Source organism: Anser brachyrhynchus (assembly GCF_964034855.1).
Source record: "Anser brachyrhynchus genome assembly, chromosome: Z".
NCBI classification, from domain to species: Eukaryota; Metazoa; Chordata; class Aves; order Anseriformes; family Anatidae; genus Anser; species Anser brachyrhynchus.
The window spans coordinates 15,098,880-15,118,616 of record NC_137697.1 but is presented as its reverse complement, the minus strand read 5'-3'; the positions used below and the strand labels follow the sequence as shown (position 1 = coordinate 15,118,616).

At 38.7% G+C, this 19,737-nt stretch overlaps 1 protein-coding gene across 8 annotated transcripts in view; it reads right to left on the bottom strand.

The window, feature by feature from the left end:
* Positions 1-19,737, bottom strand: part of GPBP1 (GC-rich promoter binding protein 1) — a 33,882-nt gene that overhangs the window by 7,661 nt on the left and 6,484 nt on the right. For 7 of the 8 annotated variants that reach the window (XM_080574647.1, XM_080574642.1, XM_080574648.1 and 4 more), the window contains 6 exons: positions 9,588-9,707; positions 4,172-4,295; positions 3,488-3,711; positions 2,734-2,800; positions 1,071-1,255; positions 138-278 (listed from right to left, as the gene is read on the bottom strand). In XM_080574647.1, coding sequence (XP_080430773.1) covers positions 138-278; positions 1,071-1,255; positions 2,734-2,800; positions 3,488-3,711; positions 4,172-4,295; positions 9,588-9,650 — 804 coding nt within the window. In that variant the 5' untranslated portion in view covers positions 9,651-9,707. Of the gene's footprint in view, positions 1-137; positions 279-1,070; positions 1,256-2,733; positions 2,801-3,359; positions 3,379-3,487; positions 3,712-4,171; positions 4,296-9,587; positions 9,708-19,737 lie in introns of those variants that run through there. The other variant, XM_080574649.1, reaches the window with a different exon arrangement.

The window sequence follows — 19,737 nt, the reverse complement described above, 5'->3', positions numbered from 1 at the left end:
TCCCCCCTCTCATATAAGCTTCCAAAATATACACTTATGTCATATAATTCTGCATAAAATAATATTCTCTTATCTAATCAAGCAAATTAAAAAAAAAAAATCGAACTATTAGATTAAGAACACAAACATTGCTTTACCTCTTTCACTGAATTTTGTGATACAGGAAATGCCTTGGCAGTTGATTTGAAAGGAATGAAATTGCCAATACCATATGCAGATTCATGAGGAAATGGATTTCCAACTTTATTTTCTTTTGCTTGGCTTTTCCACTGTGAAGGCTAAATAAAAATGTAAGTAATCATTAACAAAATTATTTCCATCAATCTTCAGAAAAACAACTAAGCAAAATGAAATCATAACTACAACCATAATTTAGAGCAAACACCTGTTTTCTTGTAGGACAGAGACTGTTTATGAGCAACTCATCCTCTCACAAATACTGTTTACACTTTCTATATAATGAGTTAAATTCAAAAACAATTATCACTCTCTTATTTTGGTTCTTAATACAACAGATGAGAGTCTTCAGCAGCTGCATGTGATTTTTTTATGCAGTAAATTCTAGAGTTAAGAACAGCTCCATCAGATGCTCTCAGTAGCACAGAAAAAATCCCCCGGAAAAGATGAACATAGGAATCTGCATATGGAAAGGGACCAGAACAGTTCTAGTGGATTGCAACACTATCTGTATCAATAGTTGGGATAAACTCTGAAGGTATTTTTATGCCAGCTATAGGTCTCCACTTGGTACCTCTTTTTCTGTTAAAAAATAAACACAAAAAGCATTGCTATTTTGTAAGTTCAAAACATCCTTTTCACTTGGACATTTCTCACTTTTCTCAAAAATGGTAATGCAATAAATTGAGATTCAACTACAGCTTTTTTTTTTTCTTTTTTTTTTTTTAGTGAAAAAGTGTTTCCACTTCTGAAGTATGTGGCAATTGAAGTGTTCAAGACCTGAAAGCATACTCTAGGAACAGAATTCCCAAGGGTGAAATCACCACATTTTGAATAAGAGCATGCTTAATCTTCCCAGCATGTCTTTAATGCCATTAGTATCCAAAACTCACCTTTGTGGGTGGAGTGGCAGGTTTAGGGATTAATCCTTTATAAACACTTGTGCCAGTTCCATTTTTTACTGGCTGTGAATGAAGACTTCCTACTACAGGAAATCCAGATATCTGCAGTTCTTTTGTATTGCCCTTTTTAATGACCAGCATTCTTGGAGATCTAGATTTAGGGTTTAGAGGATATTCTGGAGAAAAAAAAAGAAAAAGCATGCACGTGTATAAAGTCTTAAGTTTCTGTTTCGTAAGGTACTGTATAGCCATGTGGTCTAGAACAAACAGGCATAAAGCAGGAGCTTAGTCTGGTGATATTTCCACAAATACCACACTATACAAATCTGGCTAAACAGAAGTTCTTTTCCATTTTCTACAACCATCGTTTGTAAAATAATCCTACTTGGCAATGCAGGAATTTTACTTTCAGAAAGGATATTCTTCAAAGAAACTAGTTATACAGTAATTGTTTGGAAATCTAAAACCAAATACTATTAGTTGATACTAGACTAGTCAGTTTGAAGGGACCTCTAGTCCAACTGCTCTGGCACCTGGGGCTAACCAAAAGATAAAACACTACTGACGGCATTGTCCTAATATCTCTTGAACACAGACAGGCACGGGGCATAAACCACCTCCCTGTGAAGCCTGTTCCAGTGTTTGACCACCCTCACGGTAAAGAAATTTTTCCTAATGTCCAGTCTGAACCTCCTCTGCTGCAGCTTTGCGCCATTCCTGCACATCCTGTCATCAGTTCCCACATAGCGCAGACCAGCACGTCCCTCTCTGCTTCCTCTCCTCAGTAAACTGTAGAAAGCAATGAGTTCACCTCTGAACCTTTTCTTCCCCAGACTGGACAACCCAGGTGTCCTCAGCCTATCATCACAAGACCTGCCTTCCAGCCCCTTTCCCAGCTCCGTTGCCCCCCTCAGGATGTTTTCAAGGACCTTAACGTCCTCTTTGCATTGTGCAGCCCAGAGCTGCACACCATATTTAAGGTGAGGCCACACCAACACTGAACATAACAAGAGAATCACCTCTTTTGACCAGCTGTCTGTATCGTATTCAGTGCACCTCAAAATGTGATCTACCATCCTGGCTGCATCTTCAAAAGATAACATGCCTTTCATATTTCCCTTCAAGGTTACTAAAGGATTATTACTTGCACATTAGCCACTCAATTTATAGCCAAATATTCCACACTGAGGTCTTTATAAACATGAGAGAAGAGATGACTACTATTCCAGACCATGGCAATGACCATTTTATCTCCATGGCATGGTTTCTCTCCAAGCTCTTTAACAGCTGTAATCAGTCAGAAGCATTCTCTCACCAAGTCTTCAGCTAGCAATCACATCACTAGTTTAGGTGACCCACCTGCAGTACATTTCCTCTTGGGAGATAAATTCTTGACATCTTTCCAAAAAGATGCATACTTGTTGGGGAACAAGAACCCTAATTGTGGCTACATCTAAAGACCAACAGATTGACATCCAAACAGAAGCATTACCTCTCTTACAAAAAGATACGTTGTAATGACACTGAAATTTCCACAATTTTCCTCAACCTCTACCTGTATCCTTATATTCTATTAGAGATGTCTATGATCCTAATAAAACAACTTAGGATCTGTGCTGTATTTTCTGTACTTAAAAACATCAGAAATACTCACCCCACACACCTGCAGCTAATGATTTATTCTGGTTTGGTTCCCTCTCATATTCAGGATTCAAAGATGGCTGAAAGGAAATTTTATCATTAAAAAAAAATTTAGAAGTCTTGAATTACAGAACTAACGAAATAAAGAATCATAACAGTATCAGAAATATAACCTCTGCTGCCCAAGATTTTTAAATGAAGACAGACTAGAAACCTCCCCCTGCAACCCAAGTATATCAATGCTCGCTTGTTTCTCTTCTCCAACAAAACATCTCAAGCACCAGTCAATACCATTATATGAAATGTCCACAGAAAGGAAAAAAAAACACACAGTAACTTATGGTTCTTCGAACAGTAAGCTCACTCTTCCTCTTACATCCTAAAATTCTAGGTTGAATGAAACCTGGGACCTCAAATGGCTGGTAGCAGAAAAACCACTTTGTTAGTACCTCAAATTTCCAGTAAGAGAACTGTGTAGAATTTAATACATACACATGCCACAGCAAACTGTGGTAAAATATTATAAACCTAACTGTAGTTGCACTTAATCATTTAAGTGACAGTAATAAAAATACAATGATAAAAACTGGAGATTAAAAGAGAAACAGGTTAGTGGAGAAATGACTAACACCCCCTTACCTACGGGAAGGGTGATCCCTTATATGATGATCTGTAATTGGTGAAATCTCATGAAGTAGCTTGTAATGGACAAAATGGCACTTGCAGAAACAATGAAACCCTGTTTATTATAATTACAATTAACTTACAAAATCCTCAGCCTCAAACTGTTTAGGTACTTCTTTGTCTTCCTTTTTCCCAGTTTCATTAACAGGTACATTGTTTTCATGCAGTCCTTGGCTTTTTCCACAGTGGAAAGTGCTGGTACGAGCGCGGGAACCTCCGCCATGGTATCCCCCACGATGGTTTATATTTTCTGTACCACTTCTGCCTTGTGAACGCCAACCATTCTTCTCTTTTCTCCCAAAATGCCCTTATATTTTTAAATATTAAATAAATGTAAATTACAAGCAGTATTGAAGGAACATTCTAGTTTTGCAAAATTATTAGAGGAGTTAAGCAAGCAGCTCTATTCTCTGGGATGTAATAGCACAGTGAACATGTTTTCATTCACGTAAGCAGCAGGGAAGAATCCCACAAAACTGTGAGAATCAGCCCCCTTTCCTGACTGCTTGTATGTCATTGGCTAGAGAATTAACTCAATATTCTTACCGTTCTTAAGAGAGAAATGCACCTGGAATCACACTACTCTTACCAGCCCTTACTCACCACACCCTCTCCCAGAAGATCCGACTTTCCATTACATATATTTTACAACAGAATACAACATTTAGCAAATCACAGCTATTATGATAAGATTCTTCTCCTAGTCAGAGGGCTACAGGGCGATGATATAGATGTATTTAAAACATTTCATGAAAGCTAAGTTATACCTCCATTAGGCCGTCCAATGTTAGGATCAAATCCATCTGAAGAGTTGTGTCTTCTGCGATTTGCTTCATAACGATTCTCTGTCCATGAAAAATTTTCAGAATGTTTCTCAAAGTTCAGTGATGACTGTAAAGGAACACAAGTAGTAGACCTGAGATACCTGATTAATAACAAAACTGATTTATCAGAGCTGTAACACATAGTATGGCAGACAATACAGCAATTGTCAAGTATGCATATGTTCAGAGTTATGTCTACCACCTTCATGCCAGTAGAACTGGAAGCTCTATATTCCACTCCAAGGACACTGAAACAATGCTGAAGACAATGTTTGTGACACAGGGCAAAAAAAGCCAAGTTTTTATTTTGTTTTGGCAGCAAGATGAAGACAAGCGGTATGTGTTGCAGCACGGGAAAAATATAAAAATGGTAAGAAAGGACAATAAATCATAGTTTAGAAGGCTGGAAGGCAAACACCACAACTTTTAACCTGTAGCCTAAGGAACTAAGGCTAATTGAGCATCACCTTAGAAGAGATTGTATGGAAGGCTGGAGCTGAAGAAATAAAAGGACATGAGGAGGAGACACAAAATAAAAAACAAGGCTAAGCATAATCTGCAAGGCTATGAAAAAGGCAAGAGGTTCTCACCATGATAAGCAATTTCCCAAACTCCATAGATTTTATCTTTAACCAAAAATACCCTAAGTTTGTCATATGCTAAATGCCACGTGAAACTTAGTTTTAGAGACCTGACCATCTCAAAGGTGAGGCTCAGATGATAATCTATTGCAAAGTTTGAAATCTGCACAGCCCAGAACCAAGTACCATTAACACTGACACTGCAAAATTTAGATTAATAGCAACTACAGCTCTTCAATTTGGGGTTTGATTCCGGCCAGTTTATCAGTCAGAATGCTTTTTGGCATTGATATGTATTCAGGTAGGTACTTCACATGTATTTATTTGTTGTGTTTGTTGCTATTAACCCACGAATTTTCCCAAGCTAATGCACCATCTAGAGATGGTATGCAACTTTAACAATTAAGTTTTCAAACCTTGAAAACATCATTCTAATGTAAGCACGAATGATGCATGCCTGAAAATGAAAGCCACAAGTTTAATTTCAATGGTTATTATCCATTAACATCTTAACAAGCTATATTAATATTTGATTCTGATCAGAGTGAGTACAAAAAGAAAAGGTAAGTCACGGTAAGAGACTTAACCACTTTGGAAAATACGTTGAAGACAATCAGTCTTCCACCACCACCCCCATCAATAGACAAGCACACAAAAAACAATCCCTAGGTTCTTATGACAATCTTAATAACAATCATAATAATGCCTTCAGCAGTGCTCAAGGTGCTGTTCAAAATCCACTGCTTTTGTGTAATTTGAGTAAGCAAGAGATGTTTAAAATAAAAAGCACATACTATCAAATTGTACAGAAGTCAAACGAAAAGGGATTTCCCTCTCAATTTGAGACCTGAGAAGAGAACTATTTCCTTGAGAACTTGGAGAGGATGGAAAAAACAGAAAGCTATAAGAAACTGTCAAAAGATTTGAGATTTAAATATTTGAGATATTATTATAAGGAACCTCAATATCAATTCCTTACAAACAAGCTTTGATTAAGCCACCAAAAAATTTAAGAAAGCTTCAGATTTTCTGATTATAGGTGTAATTTTAGAAGACAGCTTTGTGTGTTCATATACATATGACAACCTTCTAATATTGCCTTTGGAGATTCATTTTTTGAGTAACTTTGAAGAACAATCACACTTTCACAAAATGTAAGTTGTACTTGATATATCTAAAGTTACTAAGTCATTTTCAAAGATCATGCAGTTCGTTTTTTCCCCACATGATGGAGGTATTAGTCTATCAAGCCTCTCATGGCAAAGATGACAGTAAGCTTTGTAATCAACAGGAAATCTATTGGCAATTTCTAGAAGTTCAGAAGTTATCTGACTTTATTCAGCCAGCCAAGAAACAAACCAAAACAGATTTCCGAAGTATAAGAACCCTTATTGCTTAACATGAAGTGACAGTAACCTTGCAAAAACTATTGACTTTACCAGTCTGTCTGCAATTGCTCCATATACATTTTACAGAAATCGTTTCAGAAATCGTTTGTCCATATCCCACGATGGCTTCACATTTGCCCAATTACAGTACTGCACTGATGCAAATATATTAATTCCAGACCTGAAATAAGGCTGCTCAGCAGCGGCTACCCAGCTAAGTGGACTTTGCTATGTAAATGACAGGGAGATGATATAAAAGCTTATTCTTAAATGGAAATCAGCAGCAACAGATGAGGTGGATTTCAATCAAGATATCATATAGTCAGTCACATTAAGAAAGCTCATTCCTGTTCCATCACGTTTTTCTAATACTATCTTTTACCTCTGTGAGGGAAAGCCCCAGCTATCCAGCATGGACAGGAAATCAAAATCCTGAAGATACAGTTCCTCAAAGTGCCTTCTCAGTGAAACAAGTTCAGTTTCTCCTTTTCAGTTCTAAATGCTGTTCATAACACAGCCTTATCCCAGCTTCATTCTGCATGAGACTCCTTCCCTTCTTCATCCTATCCTTCCTCTTCATCTCCATCCCTTTTATCTGTTCTTCTCTTCAACTGCCTCATTCAGGTAACATGAAGCAGAAACAAACATTCTAGAAACTGCTGTGGGAGGAGGGAAGGCTAGGCAGGGGACCACAATATTTGAGATCTTTCTTGTAGAGGAATGACAGAACAAGCCTTATGATGTAAGTTATGAACTATTATATGTCAGTAGGGCCAAAAAGACTGTTCAAGTGTTTAATATCCAAATGGACCATGTATCACAAAGCGCTCATAACTGAAGGAAGAGGTAATGGAAGCAAATAAGCTGCAATACAGACAACGAAGCACAAGGACTGTAATAGCTACAAAGTTTTTGGAAGAGATAAAAGGAAGCTTATCTAATCTCCTTCAGACAAAATCTCATGGAAGAGAACAGAATCCACAACAGATGCTTGCAATGAAACTTCCTACTATTCAGGAAGGAGGTGACAAAAAACAACCCACACCTCAAATACATTTGAATACTGCTGGAACTTACTTCTATCCTGCTGTATTGACATTTTAAGTATGCAGGTAAATCTCTTCCAGCAGATTCTTGGAATATGTGAAGCAAAACTGTTTTGTAATTGTGACACTATATTAAACTAAACTCCGATTACTATTCCTGTTGAAAACATTAAATTGGAAAGAGCAGGTCACAAAAAATTGAGTATTTCAGAAATCAAGCATAATTAAATCAAACAGATCTCAGGAACTGTCTGGAATCAGATAAGGCTGTCTCTTAACAGCAACTGACAGTTGCTGATAGACTATCCTAAACAAAGAAGCCAGCTAGTTCAGCATAAAAGGAAGATAAAAAGGTCATAAGATGAATCAGGACGTTGAATGACCTCAATAAAAAAATGCATGCGTGCATCTGTGTGTAGATACAAAAGTAAAACAATGTAGGCTACCCATACTGACTGCTGACTGTGCATTGAACAATCACACAAGCCTACTTCCAAATTTTATAAAGGCTAAATATTTTCCATGGACATGAAAGACAGCAAGAAGTTTAAGTGCATGCAAGCAACGTCACTCTCATAGTTGTTGATAAGGACATTGCATTCAAGAATATGAGAACAAAGAAGGTAAACAGATAAATTGGGAAATTAAACAGATGACATGAATTTGAAATATCCAGTGCTGCCTCTACTTCTACACTCACATACACTAAGAAAGAATAGGAGGATATGGCAGAAAAAGAAACATTTATAAGATAGTCATATTCAAGAAACCCTAGAAATCACAATGGGTTCAACTGTCACCAGTGGTATTCCCCAGGGGTCAGTGTTGGGGCTCATCCTCTTTAATATCTTTATTGATGATATGGATGAGGGAATTGAGTGCACCCTCATTAAGTCTGCAGATGACACCAAGTTGAGGGGAAGGGTTGATCTGCCGGAGGGTAGGAAGGCCCTGCAGAGGGACCTGGACAGGATGGGTCGATGGGCAGAGGGCCAGTGGGATGAGGTTCAACATGGCTAAGTGCTGGGTCCTGCACTTTGGCCACAACAACCCCATGCAGCGCTACAGGCTTGGGGCAGAGTGGCTGGAAAGCTGCGCAGGGGAAAAGGATCTGGGGGTGCTGATTGATGCTCGCCTGAACATGAGCCAGCAGTGTGCCCAGGTGGCCAAGAAGGACAACAGCATCCTGGCTTGGATCAGGAACAGTGCAGCCAGCAGGACCAGGGAGGTGATCGTCCCCCTGTACTCAGCTCTGATGAGGCCGCCCCTTGTGTACCATGTTCAGCTTTGGGGCCCTCACTACGAGAAGGACATCAAGGCCCTGGAGCGTTTCCAGAGCAGGGCTACGAAGCTGGTGAAGGGCCTGGAACACAAGTCCTGTGGGGAGCGGCTGAGGGAACTGGGGTTGTTTAGTCTGGGGAAGAGGAGGCTCAGGGGAGACCTTATTGCTCTCTACAGCTACCTGAAAGGAAGGTGTGGGGAGCTGGGGGTCAGCCTCTTCTTGCAGATAACTAGTGATAAGACTAGAGGGAATGGCCTCAAGTTGCACCAGGGGAAAGGTTTAGCATGGAAATTAGGAGACATTTCTTCTCAGCAAGAGCAGTCAGGCATTGGAACGGGTTGCCCAGGGAGGCACTAGAGTAACTGTCCCTGGGCGTGTTTAAGAGAAGTTTGGACACGATGCTTAGGGACATGGTTTAGTGGGTGACATTGGTGGTAGGGGGATGGTTGGACCAGATGATCTTGAAGGTCTTTTCCAACCCTAATGATTCTATGATTCTGTGCTATTTCTTGTTCCTAAGCAAACTATTCCATTTCATAAACTGAGTAATCGCAGTCTCGATTGAACAACCGCAGTGAGGATGCACAACTATTTGAAAGCACCACACATTACCACCACCAACCAAGGAGACATTTCAGAAAGCCTATTTCAAAAGCACTTTTTTTTAATCACTTGGATGATGCAGTAAGAAAAAGCATTCTCTAAAACGTGTAAGACACAAAGCAAAATCAGAAGCAAGAACACCATCAAGCACACACCTCAGTCTCAGTTTCTTATTTTAAACTACCTATGGAGGAAGTTTTAATCCAACAACAGTTCTGACAGTGTGTCCAGGTGCTTCCTTCCTTCAACTCAGCTGTTAAAGCAGAAACCCCTGCTGAAGATAGGAGCTTGAGAATCAAGGTTCAACTATTTACATCATGACCGAGACTTGGTAGGTATCTTATTATCACCCTTCCCACATTCAAAAACATATATGTATTTTTACTGTGATTAAGGTTATGACATTTAGACTTCTCTAATAGTGAAACTGACTGATCAGAAGAACAGCAAAGAACGTACCTTTGTTGACGATGGCGGAGTAGGAAAATTAAGCCAGGCTGGAGCAAAGTCATGCTGCGCCATTTAGGTCCAGTCTCTCCGAATCAATGAAACAAGGCTTCAGCACCTCATGGCAAGTCCCTGCAATTGGAAAAATGAGAAATGAGTACTTTTCAGATGTTTAACTTACAAAAATATTACACTTGTGGTGTTTTCATCATTACTTCCCTTCTGTTTTCTGGTACTGCCTTCTCAAACAGATATGGTTTGAAATCTAACTAGCCTTATCTCATCATGGCATCACATTTGTTCTTTTATTACAGAAGTGTCACACTAATCAAGTATTTCCCAAGGATCATGGAAATAAAACTGTAACATTCATTCCTCCGTTTCCTTTTACAGATGGGATGAAGCATCTTGTGTACGGTCTGATCAGAAACGTCAAAATTATTGCGTTGAAATATTTTCTGTTACTGTCCAGAATGGACTGCAGGAACCATTTCATCAGCTTCCTAGAAGCTGATTTTTCAAATTAGCCCCTCAAAGTTAACCTCAGAGGCCATATTAGGGTTCCTCATGAAAAGACTAGATAGTTAGAGCCAGCAAGAATCCTTAATTTTCTCCAGATTGAATGTAAACAGAGACTAAGTATCCAGAATACTGCCAAAATCCAGTAAAATTTTCTAGTTTGAAAATGGGCAAGAGAAGGTAATGGCTTAAGGCAAAGCCCAAGAGTACTTTTTCTGCCCCTTGTTCTCCTCACAGGCAGGCAAACATCTCTCAGGAAGCAAGAGAATGCAAGATAATACAAACTATATTACTTAAAGCTGAACTATAGCACTAAAAGGAAAGAAATGGATGAAACACTGCATGGACTATAAGGTTATGTGAATCATGCTCTGCAGCTAGATACTGCAAAACTGTCAGTGATTCAAATATATTTTAAGCGTGATAATATGCATTATTAGAAATTCAGCTGGCAAAAAAAATAAACATCCAAGTGCATGTCATAGGGAAGCAAAAACAAGTATTCCACGTCTCTGAACAAGAGAGTGCAGATTTGTTAGTCAGTATGCACAGATGTGGGTCTCTTTAATCTAAAAATGCTATAATTTGAGTAAGTTTTAGTAAGAGCTGTGGAATCTGAACTTCATAACTAATAATTATTGTCGCATTCTGGCCTGAATTGGGCTATCGCAAACTTCCAGTGAAAGAAGAGAACATTCCAAAAACTAAAAAGAAGCTTAGCAGATTTCTAAGTGTTAATCTGCACTGCTTAATTGAGTTGCTGCTTCTTTTTTACGCTAGGAGTTCACACAAAAGGTTTTGTAGGTACCTATGATACCAGAGTTAAATTATGAGGTAAGATGCACCTAATCAGCTGGAATTCAATAAAGACAAGTTTAGAAGTACATGTCACCCAAACAACTTGTTGTAAGTTAGTGTGCTGACATCATCTAACATGCTTTTCTAAATTAACCTCAACAGAAATTCCAGAAAAAAAAATCTAAAGAATCCAATTATGACAGCCTGGAATATAACAAAGGAAGTTCTAGAGTCACAGAACCATAATCAAAATAGCTTCTCTTTTTTTTTTTTTCTTAAACAGGAACCAAGTTCCTGTTAGGAACTTTTGCTGATTAATCATGTTCAGTATTGATAGAGAAAGGGAAAAGGATGTAAGTTTTACCATATAAGCCAGCAAGAGATGCTAAATTAAGTAACAGCAAGTTAAATGTGAACTGACTAAGAAGGAAAAAAAAAAAAGATTCCCCTCCTTCCCTCGGATACAGTTCCCCACTCCAGGATGGAGAATCATGAAATCTTTAGAAAGGAGCAAAGAGGTGTCAGTACTGGAAGATCAACACAACAACAAAATAATCTTCAGACCAAAGCACTTACAGTCTAAAAACCAGACAGATTCAGTACAAACCACATAAGAACATATGAAAGGATCCATGAAGTATTACCAAGTTATTGGTGAACCAGACATTAGGAATGGGACAAGGGCACTAACAATGTGATTTCTTAATAAATTATTTTTACTGTTTTTAGAAAACTAGTCGAGGATAAGATAAACATTACTGTTTACCCAACTGCCATGAAGAGAGTTTGTGCTTTAATTCACTAGCATTCCCAGCTTTTATCTTTTGCTCAATCACACGGGCTGAGTTGAGACTTGGTGTTCACCAACTACCCCAGGACTAGAAAATATTTTTAAACCACAATGGTAGTATTGGAAAACTGTGGGCAAAGCAGTTTCTTCCCACAAAAAATTGTTCTGGAAGCAGATTCAAATCTTACCAATGTTCTCAGTTAAAGCTCTAAATAGGTTTTCGTTAGTGCCACTAAGTCAGATGAGCCAATCCCTTTCTCCCATAGTACAGCAAAATGATAGAGAAACAAGTTTAGTCACAATTTTCCAATAGGCACAAATACCCTATCCATAACTAAATTGGCAAACAAACAGCAGATCAGGAAAGGATAGATATTAATATATTTTCTTTTAAGCTACATTGTGGAGTGCACAGCCCACCCAGCTTCAAGCTGTCAATCCCCATGTTTAACCACACTTCATCAAATTCTAACAGTTGCTACCTTTCTAATGTTGCCAACAAACTTGTCCGAGAATGTATTTTAATACCAAAAAAAAAAATCATTACAAGCATGAGCTCTGTTTTGATGATCTGGCAAATACGCAACAGTTCTACAGTACTCTTCATTCTCAGGAATATACTTTTGTTAAACTGAAAACAGATCACAAAGGGAGAACGGAAGACTACTCTGTTGGCAGGCAGGACTGGTACACTTAAACCATTTATGCTCCGTTTGATTGTTGAACATGAGTTTGATTTTTGATTGCTTCCAAATCAAGTTGCACCAACAACCAAGACTACTACTTTCTTCTGCAACACATCCCAGTATTGAGCTGCTCTTGGATTATTTTTGAAAGGTCAGATTTTCTACAAGATTTGTCCTAAGGTGTTTTTTTCCCCTTCTGTTCAAGCCCATTACTTCTTAAGCTATCCAGTGTTCAGAGCCATTTCTCCGTTCTGTATCTTCCAAAGCAATTGGAGCCTCTATTCAGTTTGTACTACCTTCAAATTTAATAGCCATATGCTTTATTTCATTATTGCAAATATTAATAAAAATACTGAAGACATCTATTTAGAAAGTCACTTGATATATCCATCCAGCTTAACATCCAACAAGATCTGCCTCTGCAGAGACTGAACAGCCTCTAAGGCAAATAGGTAGCACGTATAATCAACTCATTTTAAAATAATAAATCTGCCTTTCAGAAATACATGACTGTCCCAGTTTCAACCGAAAATTCACGTTAAGAATCTGAAAAGAATGAAAATAAACAGTAGGCACTCATACAAGCATTAACTAGAACCTGCTTTAATTACACCGACAGACCATGAAGAACTCATTTGTCTGCTAGCAAGACTTCTCTTATCACGTACACACGACACAACAGATCAACCCCTGTTCATTAACACTGATAAAACAGCTTTGTACTCAACATTAAGACAGCTATCAGAAGTAAGTGTATTGAGGTAAGCTCCATGGATCTAAATGCAGCGATTCCAATGCCTTCAGAAGCTCTCTTGGTAACAGATGATTAGGCCCAAAATTTATCACAATGATGAATTCATCGTTCTGTCATAGCACAAACTCAAAACATACCTGCCATTAATAGAAGTATCATAAATGCTAACTTTGCTTGTGTTGTCTATCATTGATACAGAGCTGCGCAGTTCTAAAAAGGCTAGAAAAAGACACTGACGTACTGCTATCCTCATACTCTTACTATTCAAATGCATGTAAGTTTCTTTAATCAGACTGCTCACAATATTCAGACTCGTGTCAGCAACACTTTTGATGTCTGATTCAAGTAGTGCATAGTGACTTCAGAAAAAAAGCCTTCCTTTGTCAGCCCATAAATTTAGATGCAAGTCTTTGCAAGATTTGTTTTGCTGTGTATGTGGACAGCAGAACAGATTGCAGAAAAAAAAAGTTCTTCTATTTTGCTTCTTGTGGATCCATCTGGGAAAAGTCTGTTTTAGGTAACATGCAACAATTATTCCAGTATTTAATTACATCAAATTTAATTCTATTGCTGTTTTTTTTTTTTTGAAGTCAGATCACCAAAGATAAGGCAGTGAATTCAAAGCAATAATGAGCAGCTAGTTCCAAAGAAGGTACAGTGAATACAGTGAAGAGATTTGTCATAAAGCTAACACAGTCACCCACTTTGATCCACGTTAGCAGATGAAATGAGAAGACTGCATCAAGTACAATCAACAAATACTCAAAGTTGTAGGGGGTTTGTTGTTGTTGTTGTTTGTTTTTGGTTTGGTTTTTTACAGTTGAGTTGATAGGGTCCTTTGTGACAACCTATTTTACTCCAATTTTAAAGGAGCTGGAAAAACTCATTTTTTATACAAACTGATTTGTCCTATCTCAAGAGTATCTGGGAAAGCTTCGTATATTGCCTCTATTTTAGAAAAAGAAGTTGCAGATTGAGAAAAGGGAAGCTTAAAGCAGCTGCACGAACCGGAAGTCAAGACTTCTGTGAAAAGACTAAGAAAATCATCAAGTCAACTCCCAAAATTCTGTACTAGGAAAAAAAAATCAAAAGATGGAACTAAAAGAGATATCATTAGATTAGTTTCTGCTTACTGCATTAAATGGAAGAATCAAGCCTTAAACAGTATAGTCAGCCTTCTCTACACTATCATTTTTTTCTTTTTTAAATCATCACAGAACAAAATGCAAGACCACATTTGGAATACCATCACAGAAATTCAAAACTTTACGGAGTACAAATGACTTCAGTATTCATGGACAAGTCTCTAAGAAAACTTCTTGACTTGCTTTGCCTCACAAAATGAGGACCTAAAACTGGTCATAACCCTGGTCATAAACATCTGAGGAGTAAATTCCACTAAGAAAAAAAAAAAAGGCGTTTTAATCCCAAACACCATGAGAATACAAGAAGATACCAGTCATGATAGATTTAGGGTGGAAAAAGAGTTCTGAAGGTCAGAAGAACAAGATTCTGGAACATCTTTAAGACTTTAAACACATATTTGAACCTGCCAGTTCCCATTATGCTTAGAAGTCAGAAACTGGTGTATGTTAAACTGTTTAATTACACAATGTGTGTACACAAATATAACACTGTAATAATTAAGCCAGTTTTTTCCTCCTCAGGTGGGAACCACATGAGACTACAGATCCCCCAGAAAGATTTTTCCTCTTTCCCCTCTGAAAATTCTACTTTGAATCAACGGTGTTTAGAAAACAGTCTTTCTAAATGTGAAAACCACAGTGGGACCAATGTATGAAAAGAATCTGCTTTTTTTTCCTGCAATAAAATAGAATTCATCATGGTACAAAAGGAAAAGACAGCCTGTATCCGTGAACTTTCAGATTAATATACAAAATTCTTAAGTTTCATTCTATATTACAATTTTCACATTATATACAACCTTTAATTTGTTGTTAATGGGAAAAACCATGCCATAGCCAAAACATCTAACTTTTAACTTTTGTCCGCAATGCTTGTTAGCTAAAAACCTCCAGGCAGTCAGCACATAAAATAGGGACACAAAAGGTCTCCCTGGGGACAGTGACGGGACCCAAGGGAACGGCATGGAGCTGGGACAGGGGAGGGTCAGGCTGGGGGTTAGGGAAAGGTTCTGCACCCAGAGGGTGGCTGGGCACTGGGACAGGCTCCCCAGGGCAGCGGTCACAGTCCTGAGCTGCTGGAGTTCAAGAAGTGTTTGAACAACGCTCTCAGACATCTGGTCTGATTTTTGGGTGGTCCTGTGCGGGCCATGAGTTGGACTCATGATCCATGTGGGTCCTTTCCAACTCAGGATATTCTGTGATTAGACGAAAATACACAGACCAAGGAGATCCGCATGAACAAACTACCCAAAACAGTGCTATGGAATACATCTCAGGTTTAATATCGACTCTCATATTCTAATAAAATTTGCATAGTTTCTTGCAGTTAAAAAAAAAAAATACATATCTCTCCCCCACCCCCCTGGGCTTACCAGGAAGTGGAAAAAAAAAACATAGGATGCTCACTCATTCTCAAACCATTTGTCCTAAATTAGAGACTCCTGCCATGAGAACTACGTTGGTTAGAGATTTTGCCCTCCTTCACTCCCGAAGGATTTCACTAAACGGGCAGGCAGACTGGCAATATGTGGCAGTTGCTTCTAACTGTGAAGCATAAGAATGCTATAGGCTAAGCATGGTGCTCAGCCCTGGCAAGCATCTGTTAGTCCAGCTCCCATCTCTGCACAGCACGTCAAAAATGGGTATACAGTGCAGACACACAGCTGACTCATTACAAAGTAACTGTAGAGTCACTACAGGCACAATCAGGTGAATTTACAGATGACTTAGCTGCAGAGATAAACCAGGAAGCAGTTTTGCTAACAAAAGCCATGGAACAAAAGGGTAAGGCATGCAATCAGACCTAGTAAAGGCTAGAAACAATTAAAAGTAAAAAAACTTTAAAGTAAAAAGACAAGTCTCCAAAACAAATACTCTAGTATTTGATTCCACAATTTACAATCTAGTCTGACTTCCTCCATGTATTAGAAACCCATACAAAAACGTATAGCACTGCACCTGCTAACACAGTTGAGAGAGAGTTATTTTCTTTACAATCACCTCCAATCTGGCATTAAAAATATCAGGAAAACAAAGGAAACTGAAGTCTGGAGAAAATTAATGGTTATAGTTAGATAAAAATTAAAGTGATCACTCCCACTCTGAAGATGATCTTTTATCCAGAGTTTCTTCAAGCTTCACTTCCATTCATCAGCTCTGTGTAGCAGCAGAAATATTTCTTCCCTGTTTGTCTACTTATAACACATCCCAAACAGCCAAATGGCATCTCTGAAGTGTGTAATACAGCTCAGGCATTGGAAAAGTGACTTCCATGAAAACTCCTCTCAGGCAATCAGTACTGGCTACGTATGGGGACGTGGGAGCCTGCAAACAGTGAGGGGTGAGGAGTCGGGGAGAAATGATCCTCTGGGACACTGCAGGCGCAAATAGCAGGAGAAGCAGCTGTAATTGAAGCATTCTTCAACTGCTTCAACTTAGAAAGATACCATGTTTCTATCTTTTGTTGAACAGGCCAAAACAGAAAAAATAAGCACGATTTTTAAACTACAAAATCCTGAAAAGGCAGTAGAAAGTAACATAGTATCTACTCACTTTACTGCTACTAGGTTTTGAAGCTATTTTCATTTTTTTCAATGGTTTAAGTTTCTCATAAGAGAGCAAGACAAACTACATAGTATCTCATTTTAAATGCATTAAACTGTAACAGTTTTGTGACTCACTGGAACAAAGCTTTAAAACATGTAATGCTACCTTTTGTTTTCCAAGGTCCACACCCCTTACGCACTAGAGGTGTTCTAGCAATGAAAAGCAACTCTTTGGTTTATCAGACACAGTTACGAATTTCAAGCATTGTCCTGTAATGAAACATTGCTATCATGTAACAACCTTTTGACAGTATGCTGTCTTAACGCCTGTCTCAGCAGCCTCCAGTCTTTCCAATAGCATTAACAAAGATAAAGTCCTCCTCCTTGTTGGCATCCTCACAAATTTTACATGGAAGAACAAGAGTTTGATGGCTTACTAGTTGTGAATCTGGGAAGTATCTTCTGGAAAAGATAAAACATCAGAGTTCTGAAAGAATGATCGAGTTGTACTTCCTTAGAATATCAAAATGTTTTATCCTGCAACTTCAGTTTACACACGTCTTCAAAAACAGAACCACGTCCAGTTAGGTTTTGAATACATCCATAGACTGGGTCTACACCACCTCTCTGTACAACTTGTTCCAGTGTCTGACCATCCTCAAAGTTTTTTCTTCTGTTCAGACTGAATTCATGTGTTTTACTTGTCCTTTTTGCTTCTCTTTCTGTCATGGCACAGCGGAGATAAACCTGGCTCCCCTTTCTTCATTCACTCCCATCAGTTGTTACGCACATGGATAAGATCCCCCTGAGCCTCTCTCCTCCAGGTCGAACTGTCCCAGCTCTGTCAGCATCTCCCCATATGAAAGACGCTGCAGTCCCTTCATCATCCTTGTGGCACTTTGCCGGATTCCCTCCAGTAAGTGCATGTCCTTCTTGTACCAGGGACCCGAAAACTGGACACAGTGCTCCACATGTGGCCTCACCAGCGAGTGCAGTGTCGAGGGAAACGATCACCTCCCTTGACTTGCTGCCAGTGCTCCTCCTAAAACAGCCCTGCACGCTGTTGGCCTTTGCTGTTGCAAGGACCCACTGATGGCTAATAATCAGCTTGCTGCCCACCAGTGTCCCCACATCCTTCTCTATAAAACTGCTTATCAAATCCCCAGCATGTATCAGCATGCATGGTTACTCCTCCCCACATGCAGAACTTTGCATTTTCCCTTTGCTGAACTTCACAAGGATCCTCTCTCTCTCCAATTCTCCAGCTTGTCCAAACAGCTAGTGTAACAGCCACTCCTCCCAGCTTTATATCATCTGCAAATTTGCTGAGAATAAACTCTGCCTCATCACCCACATCATTAATGGTGTTAAATAGTACTGGCTCCCTGGATCCTCTTTCTGATGAGAGGAATTAACGTTCGATCTCTTCTAGAACCTCTCACAATCACCATGACTTTTCAGAGATGACCACTGAAGGGCCTTGCTCCCTCAGCACTTGTGGGTGCACCTGGTCAGGCCCCAAGCACTTCAGTGAATCTTGTTAAAGTGTTTCCTAACCCAATCCTCCTCCACTGAGGGCGGAGAAAAAAGCACAGCAGAACTTAAAGATGACAAGGACATGAGATCAGAGACTGTCCCCACCCATGCTCCGTAAGAGCTTGTTGTTTAACTTGTCTAACCAGTACTCAGTAGGCAGAGGAAAGACAGTCCCACTAGTGCTGAAGAGGTCCAGCTGGAGGGAGGTATCTCCAGTCAGCATACGAAACATTTGAGCCCACAGCAACACTAGTTGTCTCAGCTACCAGAATGAATAAAAACAGCTTTGCTTTTTCATCATGTCCTAGCAGGAAGAGACAGATAAAACCAGTGGCATCACTACAGTAAGAAAAAAGCTGTTCAGAACGATAGCAAAATAGCTCAAACCCCAGAATCTAAAAATCTGATTTACTGAAAGATTGTACGCTGTTAACCATCAAGGATTTATCGTATTAAATACAGCCTACTTAAATAAAGTCATCTAAAATTTTATAGGAAAACAAATTTTTACATTAATGCTAAAAATTAGGAAAAAAGCTGACAGATGAAACCATCTCACCAGAAACTAGATACAAGGAGAAAAGTTAGGCATTCTCAGCTTCTCTACTTCTCATGCTCCAAGGATAGCCTAAATTACTTTACATAAAACAGTTTCTGTGACACAGCGTATTGCAGAGATTGCTAGAAGATTATAACAAAATGAAATTATAAACTCAAATAGGTAAAAATGCTTGAAGCTTGTGAGTGGAATAATAAAGTCAGTAACAACAACAACAAAAAATTCAGCCATGAATTACCAAAGTTAGATTATAAAGGAAGAAACAAGTTCAAGTTTTCTGATGCTCCCTGAAGACCACTTTAGAATTTGTCTGCTGATTTGCATAGAGAAATCCACAAACAGAATAAAAGTTAAAAGTGTGTGCATGTATATACACATATATAGTTTTCAGAAAAAATTAAAATTAACATGTACACGTATCTAAGTAGCACATACCCTGCGATCTTTTACGTACTGCCTCACAGATTATTATTACCTTAAGTACAGCACACCACAAACCATGTGTGGGAACATTAACTCCACCCCTCTGCTATAAACTTCTTTGATAATCCACCCTCATCTTGTCACAGTAATTATAATATATTTATAAATGGGGTAAAAGAAGGTTGTAAGCCACCAGCATTAAAGTGTACTATAGTGTTATTATGACAATGTAAAAAAGTAGTTATATATTATTCACTGCCTCAAGTTTGTCGCTACTGCTGCTGTTTTGCTTCCTTGGTAATAACCTACAGCAAGTATATCAAATCCTTCTTACTACGTCAAGGCGGCAAAACCAAGTGTATATGAGTTTCATAGGGGACCAATAAGAAAGTCTGCATGATATCTT